This window comes from Mustelus asterias, chromosome 23, assembly GCF_964213995.1.
Source record: "Mustelus asterias chromosome 23, sMusAst1.hap1.1, whole genome shotgun sequence".
Taxonomy (NCBI): Eukaryota; Metazoa; Chordata; class Chondrichthyes; order Carcharhiniformes; family Triakidae; genus Mustelus; species Mustelus asterias.
In genome coordinates, this window is record NC_135823.1 from 66,111,113 (window position 1) to 66,137,253 (window position 26,141).

Below are 26,141 nucleotides of genomic sequence, written 5' to 3' on the forward strand. Positions count from 1 at the left end.
GATAAGGCTGCAGGATAGGCATGTGCCTGTAAAAAGGAAAGATAGGAAAGGTAGGATTCGAGAGCCGTGGATAACCAGGGAAATTGAGGATCTGATTAAAATGAAAAGGGAGGCGTACGTTAAGTCCAGGCAACTGAAAACAGATGGAGCTCTGGAGGAATACAGAGAGAGTAGGAAAGATCTCAAACGGGGAGTTAGAAGGGCAAAAAGAGGGCACGAGATGTTCTTGGCAGGCAGGATTAAGGAGAATCCTAAGGCATTCTATTCATACGTTAGGAACAAAAGAGTTGTCAGGGAGAAAATCGGACCTCTCAGGGACAAAGGAGGGGAATTATGCTTAGAACCCAAGGGAATAGGGGAGATCCTAAATGAATACTTTGCATCGGTATTCACGAAGGAGAGGGGCGTGTTAACCGGGAGTGTCTCGGAGGGAGGTGTTGACCCGTTAGAGAAAATCTCCATTACGAGAGAGGAAGTGTTAGGTTTTTTAGGGAACATTAAAACTGACAAAGCCCCAGGGCCTGATGGCATCTATCCTCGACTGCTCAGGGAGACGAGAGAGGAAATTGCTGGGCCTCTGACGGAAATCTTTGTCGCTTCTTTGGACACGGGTGAGGTCCCTGAGGATTGGAGGATAGCGAATGTGGTCCCGTTGTTTAAGAAGGGTAGCAGGGATAACCCAGGAAATTATAGGCCGGTGAGCTTGACGTCCGTGGTAGGGAAGTTGTTGGAGAGGATTCTTAGAGACAGGATGTATGTGCATTTAGAACGGAACAATCTCATTAGTGACAGACAGCATGGTTTTGTAAGAGGGAGGTCGTGCCTTACAAATTTGGTGGAGTTTTTTTGAGGAAGTGACAAAAACGGTTGATGAAGGAAGGGCCGTGGATGTCGTCTATATGGATTTCAGTAAGGCATTTGACAAAGTCCCACATGGCAGGTTGGTTAAGAAGGTTAAGGCTCATGGGATACAAGGAGAAGTGGCTCGATGGGTGGAGAACTGGCTTGGCCATAGGAGACAGAGGGTAGTGGTCGAAGGGTCTTTTTCCGGCTGGAGGTCTGTGACCAGTGGTGTTCCGCAGGGCTCTGTACTGGGACCTCTGCTATTTGTGATATATATAAATGATTTGGAAGAAGGTGTAACTGGTGTAATCAGCAAGTTTGCGGATGACACGAAGATGGCTGGAATTGCGGATAGCGAAGAGCATTGTCGGGCAATACAGTAGGATATAGATAGGCTGGAAAATTGGGCGGAGAGGTGGCAGATGGAATTTAATCCGGATAAATGCGAAGTGATGCATTTTGGAAGAAATAATGTAGGGAGGAGTTATGCAATAAATGGCAGAGTCGTCAGGAGTATAGAAACACAGAGGGACCTAGGTGTGCAAGTCCACAAATCCTTGAAGGTGGCAACACAGGTGGAGAAGGTGGTGAAGAAGGCATATGGTATGCTTGCCTTTATAGGACGGGGTATAGAGTATAAAAGCTGGAGTCTGATGATGCAGCTGTATAGAACGCTGATTAGGCCGCATTTGGAGTACTGCGTCCAGTTCTGGTCGCCGCACTACCAGAAGGACGTGGAGGCATTGGAGAGAGTGCAGAGAAGGTTTACCAGGATGTTGCTTGGTATGGAGGGTCTTAGCTAGGAGGAGAGATTGGGTAGACTGGGGTTGTTCTCCTTGGAAAGACGGAGAATGAGGGGAGATCTAATAGAGGTATACAAGATTATGAAGGGTATAGATAGGGTGAACAGTGGGAAGCTTTTTCCCAGGTCGGAGGTGACGATCACGAGGGGTCACGGGCTCAAGCTGAGAGGGGCGAAGTATAACTCAGACATCAGAGGGACGTTTTTTACACAGAGGGTGGTGGGGGCCTGGAATGCGCTGCCAAGTAGGGTGGTGGAGGCAGGCACGCTGACATCGTTTAAGACTTACCTGGATAGTCACATGAGCAGCCTGGGAATGGAGGGATACAAACGATTGGTCTAGTTGGACCAAGGAGCGGCACAGGCTTGGAGGGCCGAAGGGGCCTGTTTCCTGTGCTGTACTGTTCTTTGTTCTATGTGGGACCTTATCAAAGGCTTTGCTGAAATCTATATAGACTACATCAACTGCACCCCCCTTATCTACACATCCAGTCATCGACTCAAAAAATTCAATTAAATTTGTTAGGCTGATGAAGCCATGCTGACTATCCCTCTCCAAGTGGAGATAGATTCTCTCCTTCAGAATTTTCTCCAATAGTTTCCCTACCACTGACATGATACTCAGCAGTCTATAATTGCCTGACTTATCTCTACAACCCTTCTTAAATAGCGGAACTTCCCCAGTGGCCAGAGAGGAATTCAAAATCAGGGTCAGAGCCCCTGCAATATCCTCCCTTGCCTCCCACAGCAGCCTGGGACACAATCCATCTGGACTTGGACATCTGTCCACTTTTAAGGTTGCCAACACCTCCAATACCTTGTCACTCCCTCTGTCGATTTGCTCAAGGTCCTCGCAGTCTCTCTCCCCAAGATCCAAACCTTCATTCTCATGGGTGAAGATGGAGGTGAAGTATTCGTTTAACACTCTACCGGTTTACCTTGAGTATATAGTGAAAGATTGTCTCCACTGAGAGAAACCTTCTTCCATCTTTTTTAAAAAGATAGGTTTCCAACTCTACAAAGCTATCTACTCAATTGCAAATACTCTTCAGTGTTATGGAACATGGATTTTGATTTCTTGGGTATGTGAAGCTGATACCAGTCACCCCTACCAGAATACAATGATAAGCTGTTTTTGTAATAGTGAACACAGGCTTGTTACTAGTTATCACGTTTCTAGTGATCAATTCTGATTGTTGGTAACACATACTTGCTTTTCCTCTTCCACCACCTCAAGTGCCGGGAGCTCATTATATTCAATTTCCTCAAGCACTCCTGGTACAGACGTCTTTGAAGATTTACAATCGTCTTCAACCGAAGTAACAGAGCAACATGGATATGGTTCCAAATATGGTAAATCAAATGTTAGTGATTCAAAATCCTGTAAAAGAATTGGCATGTCTTAACACGTTGTTGGTGATAGATCAAATTCTATATTAATTACAATAGGTGACAATTGAATGTATTGCAGTAAGATCCCAATGTGCCACATTGGTGAAACTGGAGAGGAAGGATGGATATATTATCTTCATATGTACATCATTTAGGATGGCAAGACTGATGAATTAGTTTTATATATGATGTGGAGATGCCGGCATTGGACTGGGGTGGGCACAGTAAGAAGTCTCACAACACCAGGTGAAAGTCCAACAGGTTTATTTGGAATCACAAGTTTTCAGAGCGCTGCTCCTTCATCAGGGATGAAGGAGCCACTCACCTGATGAAGGGGCAGTGCTCCAAAAGCTCGTGATTCCAAATAAACCTGTTGGACTTTAACCTGGTGTTGTGAGACTTCTTACTAGTTCTATATATGTAGTGATTAGGATGGCAATGAATGGTTTTTCTCTCGGTTTAAAAATGATATGGGTCAGGAAGCTGCTGCACTAGTTCCACGTATTGAATCATCTGCGGTCACTGATGCTTCCTATTCCCACCCTAAAATCCTTTGGGGTGCACAATTTATGATTCCAGTGAATAATTTCACATCAGTGGCTAGAAAGGTAAATTTTGTTCACCAGCTGCTCCCTCCTCATTGGAATATCAAGGATCAGGAAAGGGGAATATGATACCATCCCAAAGCAGAGAGAAGTATTCATGTTATATTCTTCAGTCGTGTTATAAAAATTACCTTTTATACTTGCCTTGCAATGAATCCTTCCAGCTGAGTCTCAAAGGCAGGTCGAGGTGTTCACAGTGCCACCTGCCCTGGGTTTAGTAACAGTAGACCTATTGGACCTAATGGCTCCCAACCCTGCAAGCTTATGATGTGTCCTTTTCCACACTCATGATTGCTGCTTCTTGCCATTGTAGAAGTGTGGTTCCAGCTGGGAGCAGGAACTGTTTAAGCTCCTGTGGACATTTTGCATCATTACTATAGCATAAAGCATTAGTACCATTTGAGCTGGAAACATCAGTGGCTTCCCCAGCAAAATTGTGGGGGATACTTTTACTACTTTTAATTGTTTGGAGGTGGTAAATAAAGGGAATTTTGCAGGCTCACAACTTCTCTTTCTCTCTCATTTCCAAAGTACAGGACGAGTTTTAAGAACTTATTCAGTCGCAGGATACGGCCAAATGCAGCTATATTACTTTTCCAAGCGGCACTTAGAAATCTCCCCCTCTGTTCCCTCCCTCCAGGATCCACTTTCCAGAACTCTCACAACCCTTCTCCACTGCTCCCATAACCTGTCACCATCAGGCAGGACTCTCAAGGACGCACTGCCCCACTTCCACACTCCCCGCACATCAACACCAGACATCAAAATCACCTGTTCTCCACTGAAAGTTAGCAAAACCAATGCAAACAGTTTCAGGTGTGACATTTCTCAGAGTGAGAACGTTCCTGGATGCCAAAACTCAAAAGCCCATTTTTGGCCTTGGCACTCGAAACAAGATGCTCTTTTTGCGCAAATATTTGTTTCTTCTGTCAAAATGGAATGTCTTCGATGGCAGCAGGCTGATCAACTTTAAGAGTGTCAAAAGAATTATTCAGGAAATTACAGAGATCCGCAAAACATTGAGGTGAAATTAGTATTTTTATTGCAACATTACTTCTTTGAGTCCCCATCCAATGTCATTCTATTATTCCCACACCATCCCTATCCGATTCCTTGTACCTTCTCATTATCTTCATCACTATTCCTTCTCCAAAGATGTGCGGGTTAGATTGATTGGCCATGCTAAGTTGCCCCTTAGTGTCCCAAGATGCGTAGGTTAGGGAGATTAGCAGGGTAAATATGTGGGGTTATGGGATGGGGTCTGGGTGAGATTGTTGTTGGTGCAGGCTCGATGGGCTGAATAGCCTCCTCTGTAAGGATTCTATGATTCCCTTCTGCCCTATCCCATTCATCCCTCGCGTTATCCCACTACCATTCCATCCCGCCCGCTGCCCCAATGTCTCTAAGCAGGCTAAGATTCCGCTTACCTTCTGACCTGCACAATATTCGTTCTGCACCTGTGGCAATAGAACTTTATTTAAAACTTTATTGCAAATTCAACATCTTCAGGAGTCCAAAAGGTAAGTGCCACTGAAACACAAGGTTAAGTGACCAGCTGATTAAAATGGAGGAGCACCACGTGTTGTGTGACATCCTCAAAAATATTCAACCGAAAATTGCCATTTATACTGAGGAAACGGTCAGGTAAACACATCCCAAGACATCGAAATGCGAATGGTCAAATACTTGGATCATTTGAAATGGAACGATTTATGCAAGTAGGATCTCAGAAAGGTCACAGCACAGAAGCGAGCCATTCAGCCGGTCCAGTCTGTGCTAGACCTGTGAATGAGCAATGTAACTTGTGTCATGGCCGGATTGGTAGCAGTCAGTTAAGAACCAATCGTGAGAACTTCAGCATTTACTGATTTGGGAACAGCAATAAAAATAATTCTTAGTACAGAGTAATACTGCAATTCAAAGGCAAAGAAAACCCAACAATTAAATGACATGTCCTGTATTTTAGAGGCAAAACTTCTGAAGGAGCATCTCCTGAGGTGTGGCTACACGAATCACTAAGCTGGTGATAACAATGCGCACGCAGATCAAACATTGCAACAGCACACTGACTAATGGTAAAGGCAGCAACTTCCTGAGATTCACCAGAAAATGGTCAAACTGAACTGCAAAAACTGACTCCTCTCCCCCCCCCCATTACACTGTCCTCCATCCCAATAAACATCTGGAACATGGAACTAAATGGAAAACATAACCCGACAGTCCCCAACCAAATATTAACAGGTTAGCATTAAGAAATGGTGGACAATCCCTCCAAATCACAGCTACTGGAACTAGATATCCCCGTCCCGGCTTGAATGGAAATTGTTCTTTGGACCATCCATTCACTCGCTCCAAATGTATCTGCCTCCTTCCTTGAGTAAACGATTTTTGGGAGTACCAGCCCCTCCCCCAGGAATTTTGACTCACAACCCTTCTAATGAGTTTAATTCAGATTCCTTTTCCCCACCCTAACCTCGAGCTGAAGCAGGGCCCACCCCAAACTCTCTTCCAATCATTCCAACTTTGAACAAATTCAGGCCTATTCAAATTTCTGTGAACAGTAACTCAATTACCACTTGGAAGTAAATTGCCCAAATACAGATTTTAAAAAAACTTTCCTCTTCTGACTCACACCCAATACAAGGTACCCACCCACACCCGAAAGACGTGCTGGTTAGGTGCATTGGCCATGCTAAATTCTCCATCAGTGTACCCAACAGGTGCTAGAGTGTGGCGACTGGGCGATTTTCACAGTAACTTCATTGCAGTGTTAATGTAAGCCTACTTGTGACTAAAAAATAAATAAACTTCTACTTTAAGAAGAAAATTGCTCTTCTGCTTTCAACCCCTGCCACAGGCAGAATGGATTTGGACCCTGCACAGTGCAAGTTCTCTTCCCACTGAGGAATCATGGCCCTGGCAGTGCCAACCCCTTTCTGTCCACCATTATTCCTCATCTCCCTCCTTTTCCTCTTGCCACCTCATCCCCTCATTTATCCCACTGTAAAGGAGTGTATCCTAATCCAGTGCCATGTATTTTAGGATTACCTTCTACTCTTATCTGTTCCTCCTGTCCTCATCCACGATCTCCCGCAGTATGAAAAGCATCCTCTCTCCATTGGTCCCTTCTCTCCTTACCTAGACCTAGTTATCCCTCTGCCTTTTCACCTGAATACTGGACATGGTCTTGACTTGGTTTGTGTAACAACACAGGAAATTGATAGCCAATTCAGAAAGATGATCAAAATGTACCACTCCACAGCTTAGACAACAAAGATCAGCTTACCCGTTTACTCTGCTCTTCACGTACTGGGAGATATGATTTTTTGCTGTTCTTTTCTGCTATGGAAGATTTGGGTTTTCTGCCAAGTGGAGTTGTTGGAGACTCCTTTGTTTTCGAAGGTACCTCCTGTACAGAAATTTGGTTTGATTTCAAATACCGGGCAGCTGGATTAAACAGCCCAAATCCCTACAGCCAAAACCAGAAAGAAGTTATAACCAAAGCTCAAAAAAAATGCTTCGCATCATACTGCAGCTCAACAAGTTAAAGTTAATTTATTAGTCACAAGTAAGGCTTACATTAACACTGCAATGAGGTTACTGTGAAATCCCCCTAGTCGCCACAGTCCGGCGCCTGTTTGGGTCAATGCACCTAACCAGCATGTCTTTCAGAATGTGGGAGGAAACCGGAGCACCCGGAGGAAACCCACGCAGACACGGGGAGAACGTGCAAACTCCACACAGACAGTGACCCAAGCTGGGAATTGAACCCAGGTCCCTGGTGCTGTGAGGCAGCAGTGCTAACCACTGTGCCACCGTGCCGCCCCGGACTCTATTGCTCCCATCTCTCTTTTTACTCATTTTAAACTAAGCACAAAAGCCTCTCACTTTGCATCAGGTAGGAAGTGGGTTTGTTTTGTCCAACCATCTGGTTTTGCATATTAGGGGTGCTGAGGAAAAGCTACCATACAGAAGCCAGAACGCTGTCTCACATTCTACACTATATTGTGCAATCCCCAGCTTCAGGCTGAAAAGCAGCACATGGACAAAAAACAAAATCAACAAGTACCTTGCTCACCATTTTGGACAAAGAATGGCATGGAGGGGGAGGGGGGGGGGTGGTCAGTGGAATTCAAAGGGTCATTTGGAACACATGGAGATTACTGTGTAAAATAAAAGCCCGTGGGATTGGGGCAGTGTATTGAGATGGATAGAAAGCTGATTGGGAGACGGGAAACAAAGAGTAGGAATAAATGGATCTTTTTCCAAATGGCAGGCAGGGTACTGCAGGGATCGGTGCTGGGATTCCAGCTATTCACATGTTCCTGACGGCAGGGGAGTCTAGAACCAGGGGTCCATAGTCGAATCTATTCAGGATTTAAATGAGGGAACTAAATGTAAATAGCTCCAGATTTGCAGATGACAAAAAACTGAGTGGGAGGGTGATCCGTGAGGAGGATGCAGACAGAGATCCTTCAGTGTGATTTGGGGAAGTTGAGTGAATGGGCAAATTCACGGCAGACGCAGTATAATGTGGATAAGTGTGAGGTTATTCACTTTGGTAGCAAAAACAGGAAGGCAGATTACTATCTGAATGGCTACGGATTGAGAGATGGTAAAGCGCAATGAGACCTGGGTGTCTTTGCACACCAGTCACTGAGAGTAAGCATGTAGGTGGTAAAGAAGGCAAATGGTATATTGGCCTTCATAGTGAAAGGATTCAAGTACAGCAGCAGGGGTGTCTTGCTGAAATTATACAGGGCCTTGGTGAGACCACACCTGGAATATTGTGTACAGTTTTGGTCTCCTTATCTGAGAAAGGATGTTCTTACTACAGAGGGAGTGCAGCAAAGGTTTACTAAACTGATGGCAGGACTGATATACGAGGAGAGATTGAGTCGGTTAGGATTATATTCGTTGGGAGTGTGAAGGTGGGGGGAGCTCATTGAAACTTATAAAATTCTAACAGGGCTAGACAGGGTAGATGCAGGAAGGATGTTCCTGATGGCAGGGGAGTCTAAAACCAGGGGTCCATAGTCTAAGGATCTGGGGTAAACCATTTAGGACAGCGATGAGGAGAAATTTCTTCACCCAGAGAGTGGGGAGCCTGTGGAATTTGCCAACACTGAAAGCAGTGCATGTTTTCAAGGAGTTAGATATAGCTCTTGGGGCTAAAGGGATCAAAGGACATGTGGGGGGGAGGGGGGGGGAGAACGGGAACAGGTTAACTGAGGAGGATGATCAACCATGACCATAATGAATGGTGGAGCAGGCTTGAAGGGCCGAATGGCCTACTCCTATTTTAGAAAATGCAATACCAAAGTACTAGCTACAGTGGCACTGACTGTACCTTAGTGGCGTTGTTTGTAAGGCAGGGCACAGCATGACCTGCTTTCTTGAGGACATCATTAATGTAAATATCTTCATCTGTAGAGGTATCACAAAGGAACAAGTGCAACACGTCGTCAAGGTATCCACAAATCAGGGCCACCAGTGGTTGCTTTCCACAGAATCTCAGGAACTGATTTTTAGCAGCAATGCTCCAATCATTCTGTCAAAGGAAAGATAAATCTTTATAATGAAATTGTGCAGCTGGAGAGACATCACATTTCATGGGCATCGTGCCTGGAGGGCAAAAAAAATTGCCAGTGGTTGCAACGGGGACTTAAATTTGTTCAATTATCAGAGACCTGAATGGCAAAACACAAACCAAAATGAACAAGTGAAAAAACAAAAATATCTGTGTTTGAATACAAAACCAAAGCATAAGCTTCATGTTAGACAAAATATTTCCTATGAATAAAATATTAATCTGTACAAACTTCAATTATAGTTCCTATTTCTACATTTACAATGGAAATGACTTACGTAAACTTTACTCAACTTCAATTTTACTCTCAGCCTTTTCACCTGTATTTTCCAAATTGCTGCAAGTTTTTCAACTTGTTAAACTAAAAATAACAAAATGGAACTGTGGAAAAATGTAGACTCAAATGAATGTTAAAATGGGGATCGTGTTCTGATGGAAGTACACTTGCCCTTTAAATCCACTCAACTGATGAAGGAGCAGCGCTCCGAAAGCTCGTGCTACCAAACAAACCTGTTGGACTTTAACTTGGTGTTGTGAGACTACTTACTGTTCAGGTAAAGCAGGGGTAGACTTCATTCCCTATGAGAATTCCTCACAGGTAGTCAACTAATAATTTTTAAATTGGGGAAACTTGCCTTTAAATGAAAGCCACAGCCAAAAGCAGTTGCGGTGGTTTCAGTTTTAAAACATCCTCGAAGTGGATTCAAACCACTGTTTTTTTCCCTACCCTACCTCAGTTGGTTGTAGCCACATGAGCGTTGATGGAACTCCTTGGGCGGGAAGCTTTGAATGACAACATCTGAGGAAGACAATAGAAGCAATGTTAGGGTTCATTTAATCTTTACGGGTAAGATTTTAAGGATGATGGGTAATCGGCGCCTGCCATTCTGAGAGTCAACGCTGATCAAGCAGCCTCCGACTCTCAAATTCTCACTGCCATTTAACGTTCACTTGAGTGTTGATGTGGAGGGTGGGGGGGGGGGGCAGCCTCTGTCCACACTTGGAAGGAAGACCTACCTGTGAGAGCTGCCCACCAGTCAGATTGGCCAACAGCTCTTCAAACCGGTCAAGCACAGCGCTGCAGTGGCCAGAAGTGGTACTGCAATGTTCTGCCTGAAACTGAATCCTGGGACTTTATACATACAATCCTACAGTGCAGAAGGAGGCCATTCGGCCCATCGAGCCTGTACCGACCACAATCCCACCCAGGCCCTATTCCCTTAACAGCACACATTGCCCCACACATTAGGGTCAATTTAGCATGGCCAATCAACCTAACCCGCACATCTTTGGACTGGGAGGAAACCGGAGGAAACCCACGCAGACAACGTGCAAACTCCACACAGACAGTGACCGAGGCTGGAATTGAACCTGGGTCCCTGGCGCTGTGAGGCAGCAGTGCTAACCACTGTTCCGCCGTGACGCCTTTGAAAAGGTACATTCCGGCAGTGGGAGGATAGGGAGCAGCGATTACAGTGTCAGGAGTGGGCCAATAGGGGAGGGGGTTCCGGAGCCCCAATATCCCTTCAGAGTGAGACACCCCCCCAGGACTTTGTATGTCTGATTTGTCTAAATTCATTGAAATGTTAATTTAATGTATATTGTACCGAGAGGATGCCACACACTGACCCGAGTCCCCAATCAAAATCTACTTGAAACACAATTACATTATTATTTAAGGCCTATAACCTCTTTCATGTGGGAATTTATATTTTTGCACTGAACTTTTCCATTGATATAATTCCTTACAAATCACTGTTCCCATTCCTCATGGTGTACATCCTGTTAAGTAACTCTGATCAGACAAAGCTTCTTTCAGTGTATTCACATCTAACTCATTCCCAGGCCAGTAGCAAAAATGATTCAAAAAGTAAACTACTGCAGATGCTGCAAGTACTAAATATGAATAGAAAATAGTTGGCACAATGGCACAGTGGTCAGCATTGCTGCCTCACAGCGCCAGGGACCCGAGTTCGATTCCCAGCTTGGGTCACTGTCCGTGTGGAATTTGCACATTCTCCCCGTGTCTTTGTGGGTTTCCTCCGGGTGCTCCGGTTTCCTCCCACAGTCCAAAGATGTGCAGGTTAGGTGGATTGGCCGTGCTAAATTGCCCCTTAGTGTCAGGGGGACAAGCTAGGGTAAATGAATGTGGATAAGGCCTAGGTGGGGTTGTGGTTGGTGCAGACTCGATTGGTCGAATGGCCTCCTTCTGCACTCTATGATATGAAATAGTCAGCAGGTTAGGCAGCATCTGTGGAGGGAAACAGCTAATGTTTTAGGTCAATGAATACTCTTCATCGGACGCAAATGCTGCCTGACCTGCAGAGTATTACCAGCATTTTTTAAAACAAAATGATTGCTGTAGCCTGTACAGTGAGATGACCCATTTTGAAATTATGCATATAACGTGCTTTCTAATGAAAACCAAGAGCTCTCAAATTATCAAGACGAACACAACCTCAAGTAACTGGAGATAAGCAGACATAAAACAAATGCAGGACAGAAGTGACCTACGTAAAATAAGCTGCTCTTACTTGAGGAATCTTAGCCTAGATCTTTCCACAGTAGAAATATCTCCAAAGTCAACATAGTACACCTCCACTAGTTTTTCATCTAGCACTCGATGGATAATGACACGATACCACCACACATCATCAGGGTTCCGCACACAACATACTTGTCCTGGTTGGATAAATGAATCTGGCATCACATAGCGTTCAGAGACCTCTTGATAAGAATAGCAACGTCTGAAAAGTAAAACAATATTAACACTTAAATGATGCCCATTCAGAATGACCATTTCTGCGACTGGCAGCACTTTGGCCTGCTGTGTTTTATTTGTAAATGCATCTACAAATTTGACATTTAATTCAGTTTTATTTATTTATTGGTCACAAGTAGGCTTACAGTAACACTGTAAATGAAGTTACCTTGAAAATCCCCTAGTCGCCACACTCCGGCGCCTGTTCGGGTACAGTGAGGAAGAATTTAGCACGGCCAATGCACCTATCCAGCACGTCTTTCAGACTGTGGGAGGAAACCGGAGCACCCAGAGGAAACCCACGCAGACATGGGGAGAACGTACAAACCCCACACAGTGACCCAAGCCGGGAATCGAACCTGGGAACCTGGTGCTGTGAGGCAGCAGTGCTAACCACTGTGCCACCCCAACCCAAAGGTGTTTTGTTGTTCTGCTATGATTAGAATTGCATTCTCCCTCCCACATTCCCTATAGGTAACAATAGAAGTGCTCGGAAAACTACAGCATGAAATGCAATGGGGTGCTCTCTTAGATTCACCCACCACTCTTGTCCTCTCTCAAATGGGAGTGGCTGACACATCTGAGGATGGTTCACTTAACTGTAAAACACATGTTTTTGCAGATTAGGAATGGCATTCTCTTGCTTTGATATGACAGTCAGGGTCACCAATTCAGAGTCCATCACCATCCATCTTATAATTAACTTCTTCAAAAAGACAAAAATAAAGCTCTCGGAAAAGTTTCAGTCTCGAGTTGGACCCTGTGACCTTTGTGATGTTTGGTAATGCAGCTCAGGGGAATACAGTTGGACCTTGTATTCCCCTAAACTGCGTCACCAAACATCACAAAGGTCACACAAGAATGATCAGAGGTAACTACTCACTGCAGCAGCTCTGATGAACAGTAAACTGGGGACTTCTTTTGCAAGTGTTTACAACATTTTTCAATGATACAGGCAGGAACAAGATCAAAATCATTTACTGCCCACATCATACTGTCCCTGTTCATTACCCCTCTTAACTATAATAGTTGACTCTTGCATTTTAATTGTAGTTCAGAAAGTCAAAGACAAACCTTTTCATTAAAATGGGAGTTAATTGGATAATTTATGGTTACGCAGACTCTATTTTGGGTTAGAATTTTAGAACAACAGCATGTTACATATATAAATGTTTTACTTGCTGGGGGGGAAGGAAACAATAACAGGCTGGATTTTCTCAGCCCTGCAGTGGCAGGTTTGGAGATGGGACAGCTATGTTGGAATGGAGCGGGCAGCCAATTTAAGCTCTTTAAGGCACCAATTTGGATTGATTTTTCAGCCTAGCAGGCATTTTGCCACCAGCAGAGCAGTTCCCCCAACAGCTGAATGGAGATGGCCACCCTGTGGCAAGCTGCAGAGTCATCAGTGCTGGTGGAGCCATGCCCCATTAACTGCCACAAGTACGAAAAGCCATAACTGTGGTGGCTGAATCTGCTTCAACAGAGAACAAAGAACAACAAAGAACAATACAGCACAGGAACAGGCCCTTCGGCCCTCCAAGCCCGTGCCGCTCCCTGGTCCAAACTAGACCATTCTTTTGTATCCCTCCATTCCCACTCCGTTCATGTGGCTAAGTCTTAAACGTTCCCAGTGTGTCCGCCTCCACCACTTTGCCCGGCAGCGCATTCCAGGCCCCCACCACCCTCTGTGTAAAATACGTCCTTCTGATACCCGTGTTAAACCTCCCCCCCCACCTCACCTTGAACCTATGACCCCTCGTGAACGTCACCACCGATCTGGGAAAAAGCTTCCCACCGTTCACCCTATCTATGCCTTTCATAATTTTATACACCTCTATTAGGTCACCCCTCATCTTCCGTCTTTCCAGTGAGAACAACCCCAGTTTACCCAATCTCTCCTCATAACTAAGCCCTTCCATACCAGGCAACATGCTGGTAAACCTCCTCTGCACTCTCTCTAAAGCCTCCACGTCCTTCTGGTAGTGTGGCGACCAGAACTGGGCGCAGTATTCCAAATGCTAACAGAGGATGCCCCTCCGGATCTGCGGCCTAGATTTTGGTTATTTTTGCACTCCTGTGCAGCCCAGGGAGGGCCCGTATGGTCCACAACTTGCCTCAGCAGTGCCCACTTCTCCCAGTGGGGCTGCTGATACTCCAAGTTGTCATCTTTCTAATTGGGCCTGCAGCAGAGAGCCTCTCTGCTGCCCTTATAGGGTGTCACATGGAGGTGGACATTTGGGAGACCGCCTTGCGAAAGATTGCTGATCTGGCCCTCACTGTCAGTAACATACAGGCTTGAGATCTCCGTTTAATCCCAGTGTCGTGGCCCTGAAGCTTGTGGCAAAATTCATCCCAATGGGTCACAGTTAAAAGTCTATACCTCATCTCAATCATCAGATCCTCCAGTATCACAGAAGTGGAATCCCCATAGAAACGAATATAAAACCGACTGGGCGAAGTCACGCTTTCTACAAACACACAGACAAAGGAGTTTTCCTCCAGCTCTGGTAGCTTGTAGAGATTTCCATCCTGTATGGCATCTGGTGGGATCTCAAATTCTGGTGAACACCAGGTCTTCCTGACCTGTATAAAGGAGAACAAAACTGTAAAGCAAGGTCTACTATCTTTCTTCGCATGGAACTCGTTTTTGTACATTTACCCCCATCTTGCCACCATGTTCAGATTCAACTGCAAAATCAACTTCATCTCCACAAATGTTGTTGCTTGGTCTGAGCAGAAGATTATGTAAACGATACAAGATGAGAACTTAGCCCCAACTCGCCTACCCTTTCTCAGACAATCAAGATTGGTAAATACTTTGAATGTCCTTTTAGATGAGTACTCCAAGACTCTATCCTGGAGCCATCAGCATTTCCGATTCAGAGTTCAACACTTTCGTCTAGTGACTTTGCAGCTATTGATTGTATATGCCTAGCCCATTACCTCCATCACTATGGAGATCAAGTGGTGGTTAAAACAATAGAACCACGGAGTTATTGGTGTCAGAGGCTATAACCACTGGAATTAAAATGAAATGTAATTTGTTTGGATTACGAGAAACAGATCCAATAATTTCACTTATTCATAAATTTAAAAATTATTTGTTACAAATGCAAGGATTTGTAAGATGGTTAGCGCCAGGAACCCGGTTCAATTCCGGCCTTGGGTGACTGTCTGTGTGGAGCTTGGATTAGTATTTGGAACTATGATGTTGTTGCCATTACAGACTTGGTTAAGGGAAGGACAGGGTTAGCAGCTTAACGCTCCAGGATACAGATGTTTCAGGCAGGATAGAGGGGGATGTAAAAGGGGTGGGGAGATACACTACTGGTTAAGGAGAATCACAGCTGTACTGCAGGAGGACACTTCGGAGGGCTCATACAGCGAGGCAATATGTTTAGAGCTCAGCAATAGGAAAGGTGTAGTCACAATGTTGGGGGTTTACTATAGGCCACCCAACAGCCAGCGGGAGATAGAGGAACAGATATGTTGGCAGATTTTGGCAAGGTGTAAAAGTAACAGGGTTGCTGTGGTGGGAGATTTTAACTTCCCCTATATTGACTGGGACTCACTCAGTGCTAGGGGCGTGGATGGGGCAGAGTTTGTAAGGAGCATCCAGGAGGGCTTCTTGAAACAGTATGTAGATAGTCCAACTAGGGAAGGAGCCGTACTGGACCTGGTATTGGGGAATGAGCCCGGCCAGGTGGTCGACGTTTCAGTAGGGGAGCAGTTTGGGAACAGTGACCACAATTCAGTAAGCTTTAAGGTACTGATGGATAAAGATAAGTATAGTCCTCAAGTTAAGGTGCTAAATTGGGGGAAGGCTAATTACAACAATATTAAGCAGGAACTGAAGAATGATTTGATTTATTGTCACATGTATTAGCATACAGTGAAAAGTATTATTTCTTGCGCGCTATACAGGCAAAGCATACTGTTCATAGAGAAGGAACCGAGAAAGTGCAGAATGTAGTGTTACAATCATAGCTAGGGTGTAGAAAAAAATCAACTAAATGCAAGGTATGTCAATTCAAAAGTCTGACGGCAGCAGGGAAGAAGCTGTTCTCGAGTCGGTTGGTACGCGACCTCAGACTTTTGTATCTTTTTCCTGACGGAAGAAGGTGGAAGAGAGAATGTCCGGGGTGCGTGGGGTCCTTAATTATGCTGGCTGCTTTGTCGAGGCAGTGTAGACAGAGTCAATGGATGGGAGACTGGTTTATGTGATGGACTGGGCTACGTTCACGACCTTTTGTAGTTTCTTGCAGTCTTGGGCAGAGCAGGAGCCATACCAAGTTGTGATACAACTAGAAAGAATGCTTTCTATGGTGCATCTGTAAAAGTTGGAGAGAGTCGCAGCTGACATGCCAAATTTCCTTAGTCTTCTGAGAAAGTAGAGGCGTTGGTGGGCTTTCTTAACTATAGTGTAGGCATGGGAGACCAGAACAGGTTGTTGGTGATCTGGACACCTAAAAACCTGAAGCTCTCGATCCTTTCTACTTCATCCCCATTGATATAGACAGGGACATGTTCTCCTTTATGCTTCCTGAAGTCGATGATAATCTCCTTTGTTTTGTTGACATTGAGGGAGAGATTATTGTCACTGCACCAGTTCACCAGATTCTCTATCTCATTCCTGTGCTCTGTCTCATCATTGTTTGAGATCCGACCCACTACGGTGGTGTCGTCAGCAAACTTGAAAATCGAATTGGAGGGGAATTTGGCCACACAGTTATGGGTGTATAAGGAATATAGTAGGGGGCTGAGAACACAGCCTTGTGGGGCACCAGTGTTGAGGATGATCGTGGAGGTGGTGTTGTTGCCTATCCTTACTGATTGTGGCCAGTGAGTTAGGAAGTTCAGGGTCCAGTTGCAGAGGGAGGAGCCGAGGCCCAGGCCATGGAGTTTGGAGGCGAGTTTCATGGGAATAATGGTGTTGAAGGCTGAGCTGTAGTTAATAAATAGGAGTCTGACATAGGTGTCTTTGTTATCTAGGTGTTCCAGTGCAGGGAGATGATGTCTGCTGTGGTAGTGTGCATAGGCAAACTGTAATAGATCCAGCAGTCCGGGTGGCTGGAATTAATTTGTGCCATGACTAGCCTTTCGAAGCACTTCATAATGATGGACATCAGAGCCACTGGACAATAGTCATTAAGGCACGCTGCTTGGTTTTTCTTAGGTACTGGGATGATGGTCGTCTTCTTAAAGCAGATGGAGATCTCAGACTGTTGTAAAGAGAGGTTGAAGATGTCTGTGAATACCCCCGCCAGCTGATCCGTGCAGGATCTGAGTGCTCGTCTGGGTATCCCATCTGGGTCAGTCGCTTTCCGTGGGTTGACCTTCGAGAAAGCTGCTCTGACATCTGCAATGATGACCCCGGATACAGGTTCATCCAGGACTTCCAGGGTGGAGGGCATGCTCTCGCTGACCTCTTGCTCAAAACAGGCATAGAATTCATTGAGCTCATCAGGGAGGGGTGCGTTGGAGCCGGCGATTTTACATGCCTTCATCTTGTAGCCTGTTATGTCTTGCAGACCTTGCCATAGTCGGCAGGGGTCGGTGTGGCTTGCCTGGGACTCTAGCTTGGTCCGACGCTGTCTTTTGGCATCTTTGATGGATCTCCTTAGGTTGTATTTGGCTTTTTTGTATAGGTCAAGGTTGCCTGACTTGAACGCCTCAGACCTGGACTTCAGCAAGCAGTGGATATCCCTATTCATCCATGGTTTCCGGTTGGGGAACACGTGGATTTGCTTCTTTGGCACACAGTCTTCCACATACTTACTAATGAAGTCAGTTACTGTAGTGGCGTACCCGTTCAGGCTGGTTGCAGAATATTTAAATACTGACCAGTCCACGGACTTCAAGCAGTCCCGTAGGAGATTACCCGATTCCTCAGACCAACATTGCACGACTTTCTTTGATGGATTCTCTTGCTTCAGTTTTTGCTTGTAAGCCGGGAGCAGGAGCACAGCCTTGTGGTCTGATTTACCAAAGTGTGGGCGGGCGATAGAGCGGTTCGCACGTTTAATATTTGTGTAGCAGTGGTGCAGGATGTTTGGGCCTCTGGTGGAACAGGAGACGTGTTGGTGGTAACTTGGTAATACGCTCTTGTAGATTGGGGGCAGATATTTGAGGGCAAATCAACATCTGGTATGTGGGAGGCTTTCAAGTGCAAGTTGATAGGGATTCAGGACTGGCACATTCCTGCAAGGATTGGGGTTCTTGAGGAACATTAAGGTAGACAAGTCCCCAGGGCCTGATGGGATATTCCCCAGAATACTTAGAGAGGCAAGGGAGGGAATTGCTGGAGCCTTGAGAGAAATCTTTGTATCCTCACTGGCTACAGGGGAGGTCCCAGTGGATTGGAGAATAGCCAATGTTGTTCCTTCGTTTAAGAAGGATAGCAAGGATAATCCAGGTAATTACAGGCCGGTGAGCCTTACATCAGTGGTAGGGAAATTATTGGAGAGGATTCTTCAAGACAGGATTTACTCCCACTTGGAAATAAGCGAACATATTAGAGAGAGGCAGCATGGTTTTGTGAAGAGGAGATTGCGTCTCACTAACTTGATCGAGTTTTTCAAGGAAGTGACGAAGATGATTGATGAGGGTAGAGCAGTGGATGTTGTCTACATGGACTTCAATAAGGCCTTTGACAAGGTCCCTCATGGCAGACTGGTGCACAAGGTGAAGTCGCGTGGGATCAGAGGTGAGCTGGCAAGGTGGATACAAAACTGGCTCGGTCATTGAAGACAGAGGGTAGCAGTGGAAGGGTGTGTTTCTGAATGGAGGGCTGTGACAAATGGCGTTCCTCAGGGATCAGTGCTAGGACGTTTGCTGTGTATATATATATATAAATAAATAAATGATTTGGAGGAAAATGTAACTGGTTTGATTAGTAAGTTTGCGGACGACACAAAGGTTGGTGGAATTGCAGATAGCGATGAGGACCGCCAGAAGATGCAGCAGGATATAGATCGGTTGGAGACTTGGACAGAGAGATGGCAGATGGAGTTTAATCCGGACAAATGTGTGGTAATGCATTTTGGAAGGTCTAATACAGATAGGAAATATACAGTAAATGGCAGAACCCTTAAGAGTATTGATGGGCAGAGGGATCTGGGTATACAGGTACACAGGCCACTGAAAGTGGCAATGCAGATGGAGAAGGTAGTCAAGAAGGCATACGGCATGCTTGCCTTCATCGGCCGGGACATTGAGTTTAAAAATTGGCAAGTCATGTTGCAGCTTTATAGAATCTTAGTTAGGCCGCACTTGGAATATAGTGTTCAATTCTGGTCGCCACACTACCAGAAGGATGTGGAGGCTTTGGAGAGGGTACAGAAAAGATTTACCAGGATGTTGCCTGGTATGGAGAGCGTTAGCTATGGGGAGAGGTTGGAGAAACTTGGTTTGTTCTCACTGGAAAGACGGAGGTTGAGGGGCGACCTGATGGAAGTCTACAAGATTATGAGAGGCATGGACAGAGTGGATAGTCAGAAGCTTTTTCCCCAGGGTGGAAGAGTCAATTACTAGGGAGCATAGGTTTAAGGAGATGTATGAGCCAAGTTTTTTTTTTTAACACAGAGGGTGGTGGGTGCCTGGAACTCACTGCCAGGGTAAGTAGTGGAAGCAGTGACTTTTAAGGGGCATCTTGACAAATACATGAATAGGATGGTAATGGAGGGATATGGTCCCCCGGAAGGATAGGGTAGCATGGTCGGTGCAAGCTTGGAGGGCCGAAGGGCCTGTTCCTGTGCTGTAATTTTCTTTGTTGAGTTTGCACATTCTCCGCATCTGCATGGGTTTTCACTGGACCTCTGGTTTCCACCCACTGTCCAAAGACGTGCAGGTTAGGTGGATTAGCCACACTAAATTGCCTCTTAGCTTGTTTGTGTGAGAGAGAGAGTGGCTATGCTTAATGTGGTGTAATGCCCCTCATTCTACAAGCCCCTGGTGACAGACTTGAAACCTGTTCCAGGAATAATTAGCAGCAGAAAGTCTGCCCTATGCACTGTCAGGCTGTGGAAAGGTTGTGAGAGAGAGAGAGAGAGAGCAAGATTTTGTAAGATGGCTATGTTTTAAACTACCTCGTTACATACAATGGAGAAAAGAGAGTTGTGTGATCTACTACAAGTTCTGCCCGTTGACAGGCCTGTGGGGCTTGGTTACCATGGAGACCAGAGGTTTGTTTAAGTGCTGTTGAAACACGTGTGCCAGATTTTAACACCTGTAAACAAAGGCAGAAGCAGATGGTCATGTTATTGCAGACGGTCATGTTATTGCAGACTTTCTGTCTCATTGATTTTAAATGCAAAGAGAGAGACAAAGAGAGAGGCAGAGACAGAAAGACATCAGTGGCAACACGCAGCAAGGAATAGGCTGCTGTGTGTTAGCTTCCCAGCGGAATACTGATGGCAGCTGCTCATCTAGCTGAGGAGGAGCGGGAACGAGCAGGAATTGAAGAATTTTGAAAGATTTGTCCAGGCATGGCCAGGGGAAGGAATTATCAGGGTCAGCCGTGCTGCTCTGGGTCAGCTCTGGATTTCTCGGGACAGAAGGAAAGGATTCTTAACAGTTGCTGGGCGTTATGATGAGGCAAAACAGGAACAAGTAAACCAACTGGAAAAGGAGAGTGACTTTGGACTGCTTCCTCAAAAAGACTTCAATTCTGAGGAGAGTACCAACGTGGTGTGGGGTTATCAGTCATGTTAAGACATTTATATGGGTCATCTGGGCGGTATGGTGATAGTGGTTGGCATTGCTGCCCCACAGCGCCAGGGACCCGGGTTCAATTCCGGCCTCGGGTCACTGTCCGTGTGGAGTCTGCACATTCTCCCCGTATCTGCATGGGTTTTCTCCGGGTGCTCTGGTTTCCTCCCACAGTGAAAAGATGTGCGGGTTAAGTTGATTGGCCGTGCTAAATTGACCCTAGTGTCAGGGGATTAGAAGGGTAAATATGTGGGGTTGTGGGGAGAGGACCTGGGTGGGATTGTGGTTGGTGCAGACTCGAGCCTAACGGCCTCCTTCTGCATTGTAGGGATTGTGTGGATTGTATCTTTTCTGTAGTTTAGAGTTTTAGTTGCCTAAATAATGTTCACTTGATGTTAGTTTGTCACAGTAAAAGTCCTAAAAACTTAACCTAAAACCGTATCATGTGATTCTTAAGTTGGTCACTGGGAACCTAGATCGGTTTCTGTAAGGTTATTGGCCTTACAGGGATCATAATACACTGGCCCGACAGCCCAGAAAATGGAATGAATAATGTAGCAAAATTGCAGGTTAAGGTTCAAGCTCCTTGGTTGTCAGAAACTGGTAATAGCATTCTGCAAAGGTTTTGATGCTGGGAGATCCTCTACAAAAAAGCAGTTTACACGGAATGAAGTTAAATTGATACAAGCTTTATGAGTAACCTTTCAGTGGCTAGCACTGCTGCCTCATAGCACCAGGGACCCGGGTTCGATTCCCACTTGGGTCACTGTCTCTGCGGAGTCTGCACATTCAATGGTCTAGTTTGGACCAGGGAGCGGCGCAGGCTTGGAGGGCCGAAGGGCCTGTTCCTGTGCTGTATTGTTCTTTGTTCTTATTCTCCCCGTGTCTGCGTGGGTTTCCTCCGGGTGCTCCAGTTTCCTCCCACAGTCCGAAAGATGTGCTGGTTAGATGCACTGGCCATGCTAAATTCTCCCTCAGTGTCCCCGAACAGGTGCCGTAGTGCGGCGACTAGGGGATTTTCACAGTAACTTCATTGCAGTGTTGATGAAAACCAATATGTGGCACTAATCCATCATTATGAAGTGCTTCGAAAGGTTAGTCATGGCACAAATCAATTCCAGCCTCCCGGAATACCTGGATCCACTACAGTTTGCCTTCTGCCGCAACAGGTCCACAGCAGACGCCATTTCCCTGGCCCTGCACTCAACTCTGGAACACCTAGATAACAAGGACACCTATGTCAGACTCCTATTTATTGACTACAGCTCAGCCTTCAACACTAATATTCCCACGAAACCCATCTCCAAACTTCGTGGCCTGGGCCTTGGCATCTCCCTCTGCGACCGGATCCTCAACTTCCTAACTCACAGACCACAATCGGTAAGGATAGGCAACAACACCTCCTCCACAATTATCCTCAACACAGGTGCCCCACAAGGCTATGTTCTCAGCCCCCTACTATGCTCCTTATACACCTATGACTGTGTGGCCAAATTTCCCTCCAATTCGATTTTCAAGTTTGCTGATGACACCACCATTGTGGGTCGGATCTCAAACAATGATGAGACAGAGTACAGGAATGAGATAGAGAATCTGGAGAACTGGTGTGGCAATAATAATCTCTCCCTCAAGGTCAACAAAATGAAGGTGATTGTCATTGACTTCAGGAAGCGTAAAGGAGAACATGCCCCTGTTTGCATCAATGGGGACGAAGTAGAAAGGGTCGAGAGCTTCAAGTTTTTAGGTATCCAGATCACCAGCAACCTGTTCTGGCCTCCCAAGCTGACACTATAGTTAAGAAAGCCCACCAACGCCTCTACTTTCTCAGAAGACGAAGGAAATTTGGCATGTCAGCTACGACTCTCACCAACTTTTACAGATGCATCATAGAAAGCATTCTTTCTGGCTATATCACAGCTTGGTATGGCTCCTACTCTGCCCAAGACCGCAAGGATCTACAAAAGGTCATGAATGCTGCCCAATCCATCACGCAAACCAGCATCCCATCCATTGACTCTGTCTACACTTCTCACTGCCTCGGCAAAGCAGCCAGCATAATTAAGGACCCCACGCACCCCAGACACACTCTCTTCCACCTTCTTCCGTCAGGAAAAAGATACAAAAGTCTGAGGTCACGTACCAACCGACTCAAGAACAGCTTCTTCCTTGTGCTGTCAGACTTTTGAATTACATTCAGTTGATCTTTCTCTACACCCTAGCTATGACTATAACACTACATTCTGCACTCTCTCGTTTCCTTCACTATGAACGGTATGCTTTGTCTGTATAGCGCGCAAGAAACAATACTCTTCACTGTATGTTAATACATGTGACAATAATAAATCAAAATAACAAATAAATAAAATAGTTGTGTACAACACTACCATCTGAACATTTATTGTTCAGCTGCTGTCTCTCCAAGCTGGAAATAAATTGGGGGCCTGGAATTTCCTGTGTAGCCCTGGAAACACTCAAAACTGGGGCACAAAGAAAAAATGTGCATTGTTATATTATTCTCAAACCTCAATCTTTTAGAATCCTCCCTTTGACAGAAATCCACCCTTGTGATGGCCCTGCCCTAATTTAACAAACCTTGCATGCTATTTTCCTGCACAGAGGCTCTCTTCAAATTAAAACCAGACTTTCATGCACCCAGTTACCTTGGGTGGATGCAAACCAACTGCGTCAGGAAGCACTGAAGCTACTCACATCCTGTTAAGGCATGCAATTTCCCAGCCCTGTTGAGAAATAAAAAAAGGCTCTTTTGCTGACTCTACCCCTGCCAGCTCATATGAAATGAAGCAGGACGCACAGATAGCCTGGAGAGTGAAACACCACTAAAGGAGCAGCACCCCGTGTGCACATAATGAAGAGTGTAGAGGATTTGATTGACATTCCTGATGCATGTATCCTAGAAATAAGATTCGGAGCTGCCTCTTGCAGCATGCCTTGTACAGGTGGCATAGTGCCTGCTGTTTGAAGGCCTGGGGGGCTGGCTGGTGCTGACACCCAAAGAGGTGGTAGCAGCAGGCAATAGGAACATAACAGCTTCCACTTCATCCTCAGCCCCACTCATCAGACTGATTGCTGACACGACGACAGTCATTAGACCAGCGGGACTGGAAGGCACGATTCATCATGACTTCTAGTGCGTCACCAAAAGCTTAAGAGCTGCGCTTCCATCAAGGTGGAATCCTAACTGCTCCCTCGCTTTACCCTGCTGAGGAAACTGCTGCATCTCCCAAGTGCAGCATCCACTTGTGCATAATCGGTGCTCAGTATTATAGCTCAGAGACCACGTCTCTAAGAAGCTCTATGTTACTGCTGCTGGCTGTCAGAATCTTCCATGCTCTCTGATTCTCCGCCACCAGCCTGTGGCCAGAGTCCGGTTCTAATGACACGGCAGTCTGTGGCTACCTTTGCATTCCTCGCCCTCTCCCCTTCCTTTTTCCTGACAGCTTTCTCCTTTAAATAAGTAGGGAATTTACTTATTTATGCGAGTAGGGAAAGATTTGTGTCAATGAAGACTGTCTACAGAACAATGTAAATGGAGCTAAAAAGAAATCTTTGACAATGAGTTGTGCACTACTTGGTTTGTACTCCCAGCTTGCCTCTAAGGAAATCTCTAACCTTCACCTTTGAGACCTCATTCCAATTATGTTCAAACTACATTGATTATCTACACCTCCCTTACATTTGTCAATTTCATTAACACATGCACAAGATATGCGAGCGCAACTTGCCAATGCCAAAGTGACCACAGAAATAGGTGTAATCTCAGGTACAGATTCCAGGTTGCACTTCCATGGGAAATTCCGGGCATTGGGCCAGTAACAGGACTGAGGAATAATGATAATAATAGTCGAGATAAAATTTAAATTGAAAAAGATTTTAATCTTTACCTTTTCCACATTAAATGTTTGAAGACTGAAGTTCTTTTCAGGCTCCCTATTGTCTGCTATGACCGCATTCTTTCGGTCTGCAGATGGCAATGAATTGATTTTGTTGAGTTGCGATTCCACTTGCTCTAGAAAAGGAGAAGACATTAAAAACCGATGATGATAGAAATAGAAATCCTACAATGCAGAAGGAGGCCATTCGGCCCATCGAGTCTGCACCGACCACAATCCCACCCAGGCCCGACCTCCACATATTTACCCGCTAATCCCTCTAACCTACGCATTTTAGGATTCTAAGGGGCAATTTTTAACCTGGCCAATCAACCTAACCCGCACATCTTTGGACTGTGGGAGGAAACCGGAGCACCCGGAGGAAACCCACGCAGACACGAGGAGAATGTGCAAACTCCACACAGACAGTGACCCGACCCGGGAATCGAACCCGGGACCCTGGAGCTGTGAAGCAGCAGTGCTAACCAAGTATTTGCACTGAAGAAAAGTAGAGAAAATTTTCCATATTAATCTCCCATGGTACATCTTTTATTTTATAAAATAATGCAGCCCCACCTGGAATACTGTGCGCAGTGCTGGTCGCCATACTGTAGTGGGTACATCCTGGCATTAAAATATACAAAAAGTGAAACAAGTTAATCACTTGAGATTGAATAGTAACGACACCAGGACTGTTTACACTGGAGAAAGATAGCTCAGAAGTGACAGACATTTGCAAGCTCCTCGGGGGAATGGATAAATTAAGCTTTTAACACACGGTTGATGATCACAAATTCTGGAGAGCACTAAACAGATACTCAAAAGAGGGAAGGTAAACAGACAGTTTAAATTTAATTGCAACGTTGTGACTGTATGAAGCAGACTGCCTGGGGACACAATGGAATATGTTGCTGAATTCAGGAGAAAATAGGATGGATATTTGACAGAGAAAGGGATTAATAGGATACACTAATCTTAGAGCTATGGGATCAGGCTGATGGATTGCCTTAATCTAGTCTGGTCTTTTACATTATTTCCATCCATTCTCAATAGTATGCTTGAATCTGAATTTAAGATCAGCACCAAATATTTGAGTGTGAATTTTCCTTCCCCACACATTAGAGCTTTGGTGTGAGATTCCTAATTCAATGCAACTATGGGGCGACATGGTGGCACAGTGGTTAGCATTGCTGCCTCACGGCGCCAAGGACCCAGGTTCAATTCCCAGCTTGGGTCACTGTCTGTGTGGAGTCTGCACCTTCTCCCCGTGGGTTTCCTCCGGGTGCTCCAGTTTCCTCCCACAGTCTGAAAGACGTGCTGGTTAGGTGCATTGGCCATGCTAAATTCTCCTTCAGTGTACCCGAACAGGCGCCGGAGTGTGGCTACTAGGGGATTTTCATAGTAACTTCATTGCAGTGTTAATGTCAGCCTACTTGTGACACCAATAAATAAATAATCTTTAAAACTTTAAACTATATGCTACAGACCCAGACCCACTGGGAACTAGATTGAGATTTCCCAGACTTATGTTATTTTGGAGCCACGTAGT

General features: G+C 45.4%; 1 protein-coding gene across 1 annotated transcript in view; it reads right to left on the reverse strand.

The window, feature by feature from the left end:
• tdrd5 (tudor domain containing 5) overlaps positions 1–26,141 on the reverse strand; it is a 67,505-nt gene that overhangs the window by 21,080 nt on the left and 20,284 nt on the right. The window contains exons 8-15 of the mRNA XM_078239897.1: positions 25,169–25,216; positions 24,605–24,729; positions 14,374–14,576; positions 11,767–11,979; positions 9,965–10,031; positions 8,993–9,193; positions 6,929–7,111; positions 2,856–3,026 (exon numbers count right to left, since the gene is read on the reverse strand). Coding sequence (XP_078096023.1) covers positions 2,856–3,026; positions 6,929–7,111; positions 8,993–9,193; positions 9,965–10,031; positions 11,767–11,979; positions 14,374–14,576; positions 24,605–24,729; positions 25,169–25,216 — 1,211 coding nt within the window. The remainder of the gene's footprint in view (positions 1–2,855; positions 3,027–6,928; positions 7,112–8,992; positions 9,194–9,964; positions 10,032–11,766; positions 11,980–14,373; positions 14,577–24,604; positions 24,730–25,168; positions 25,217–26,141) is intronic.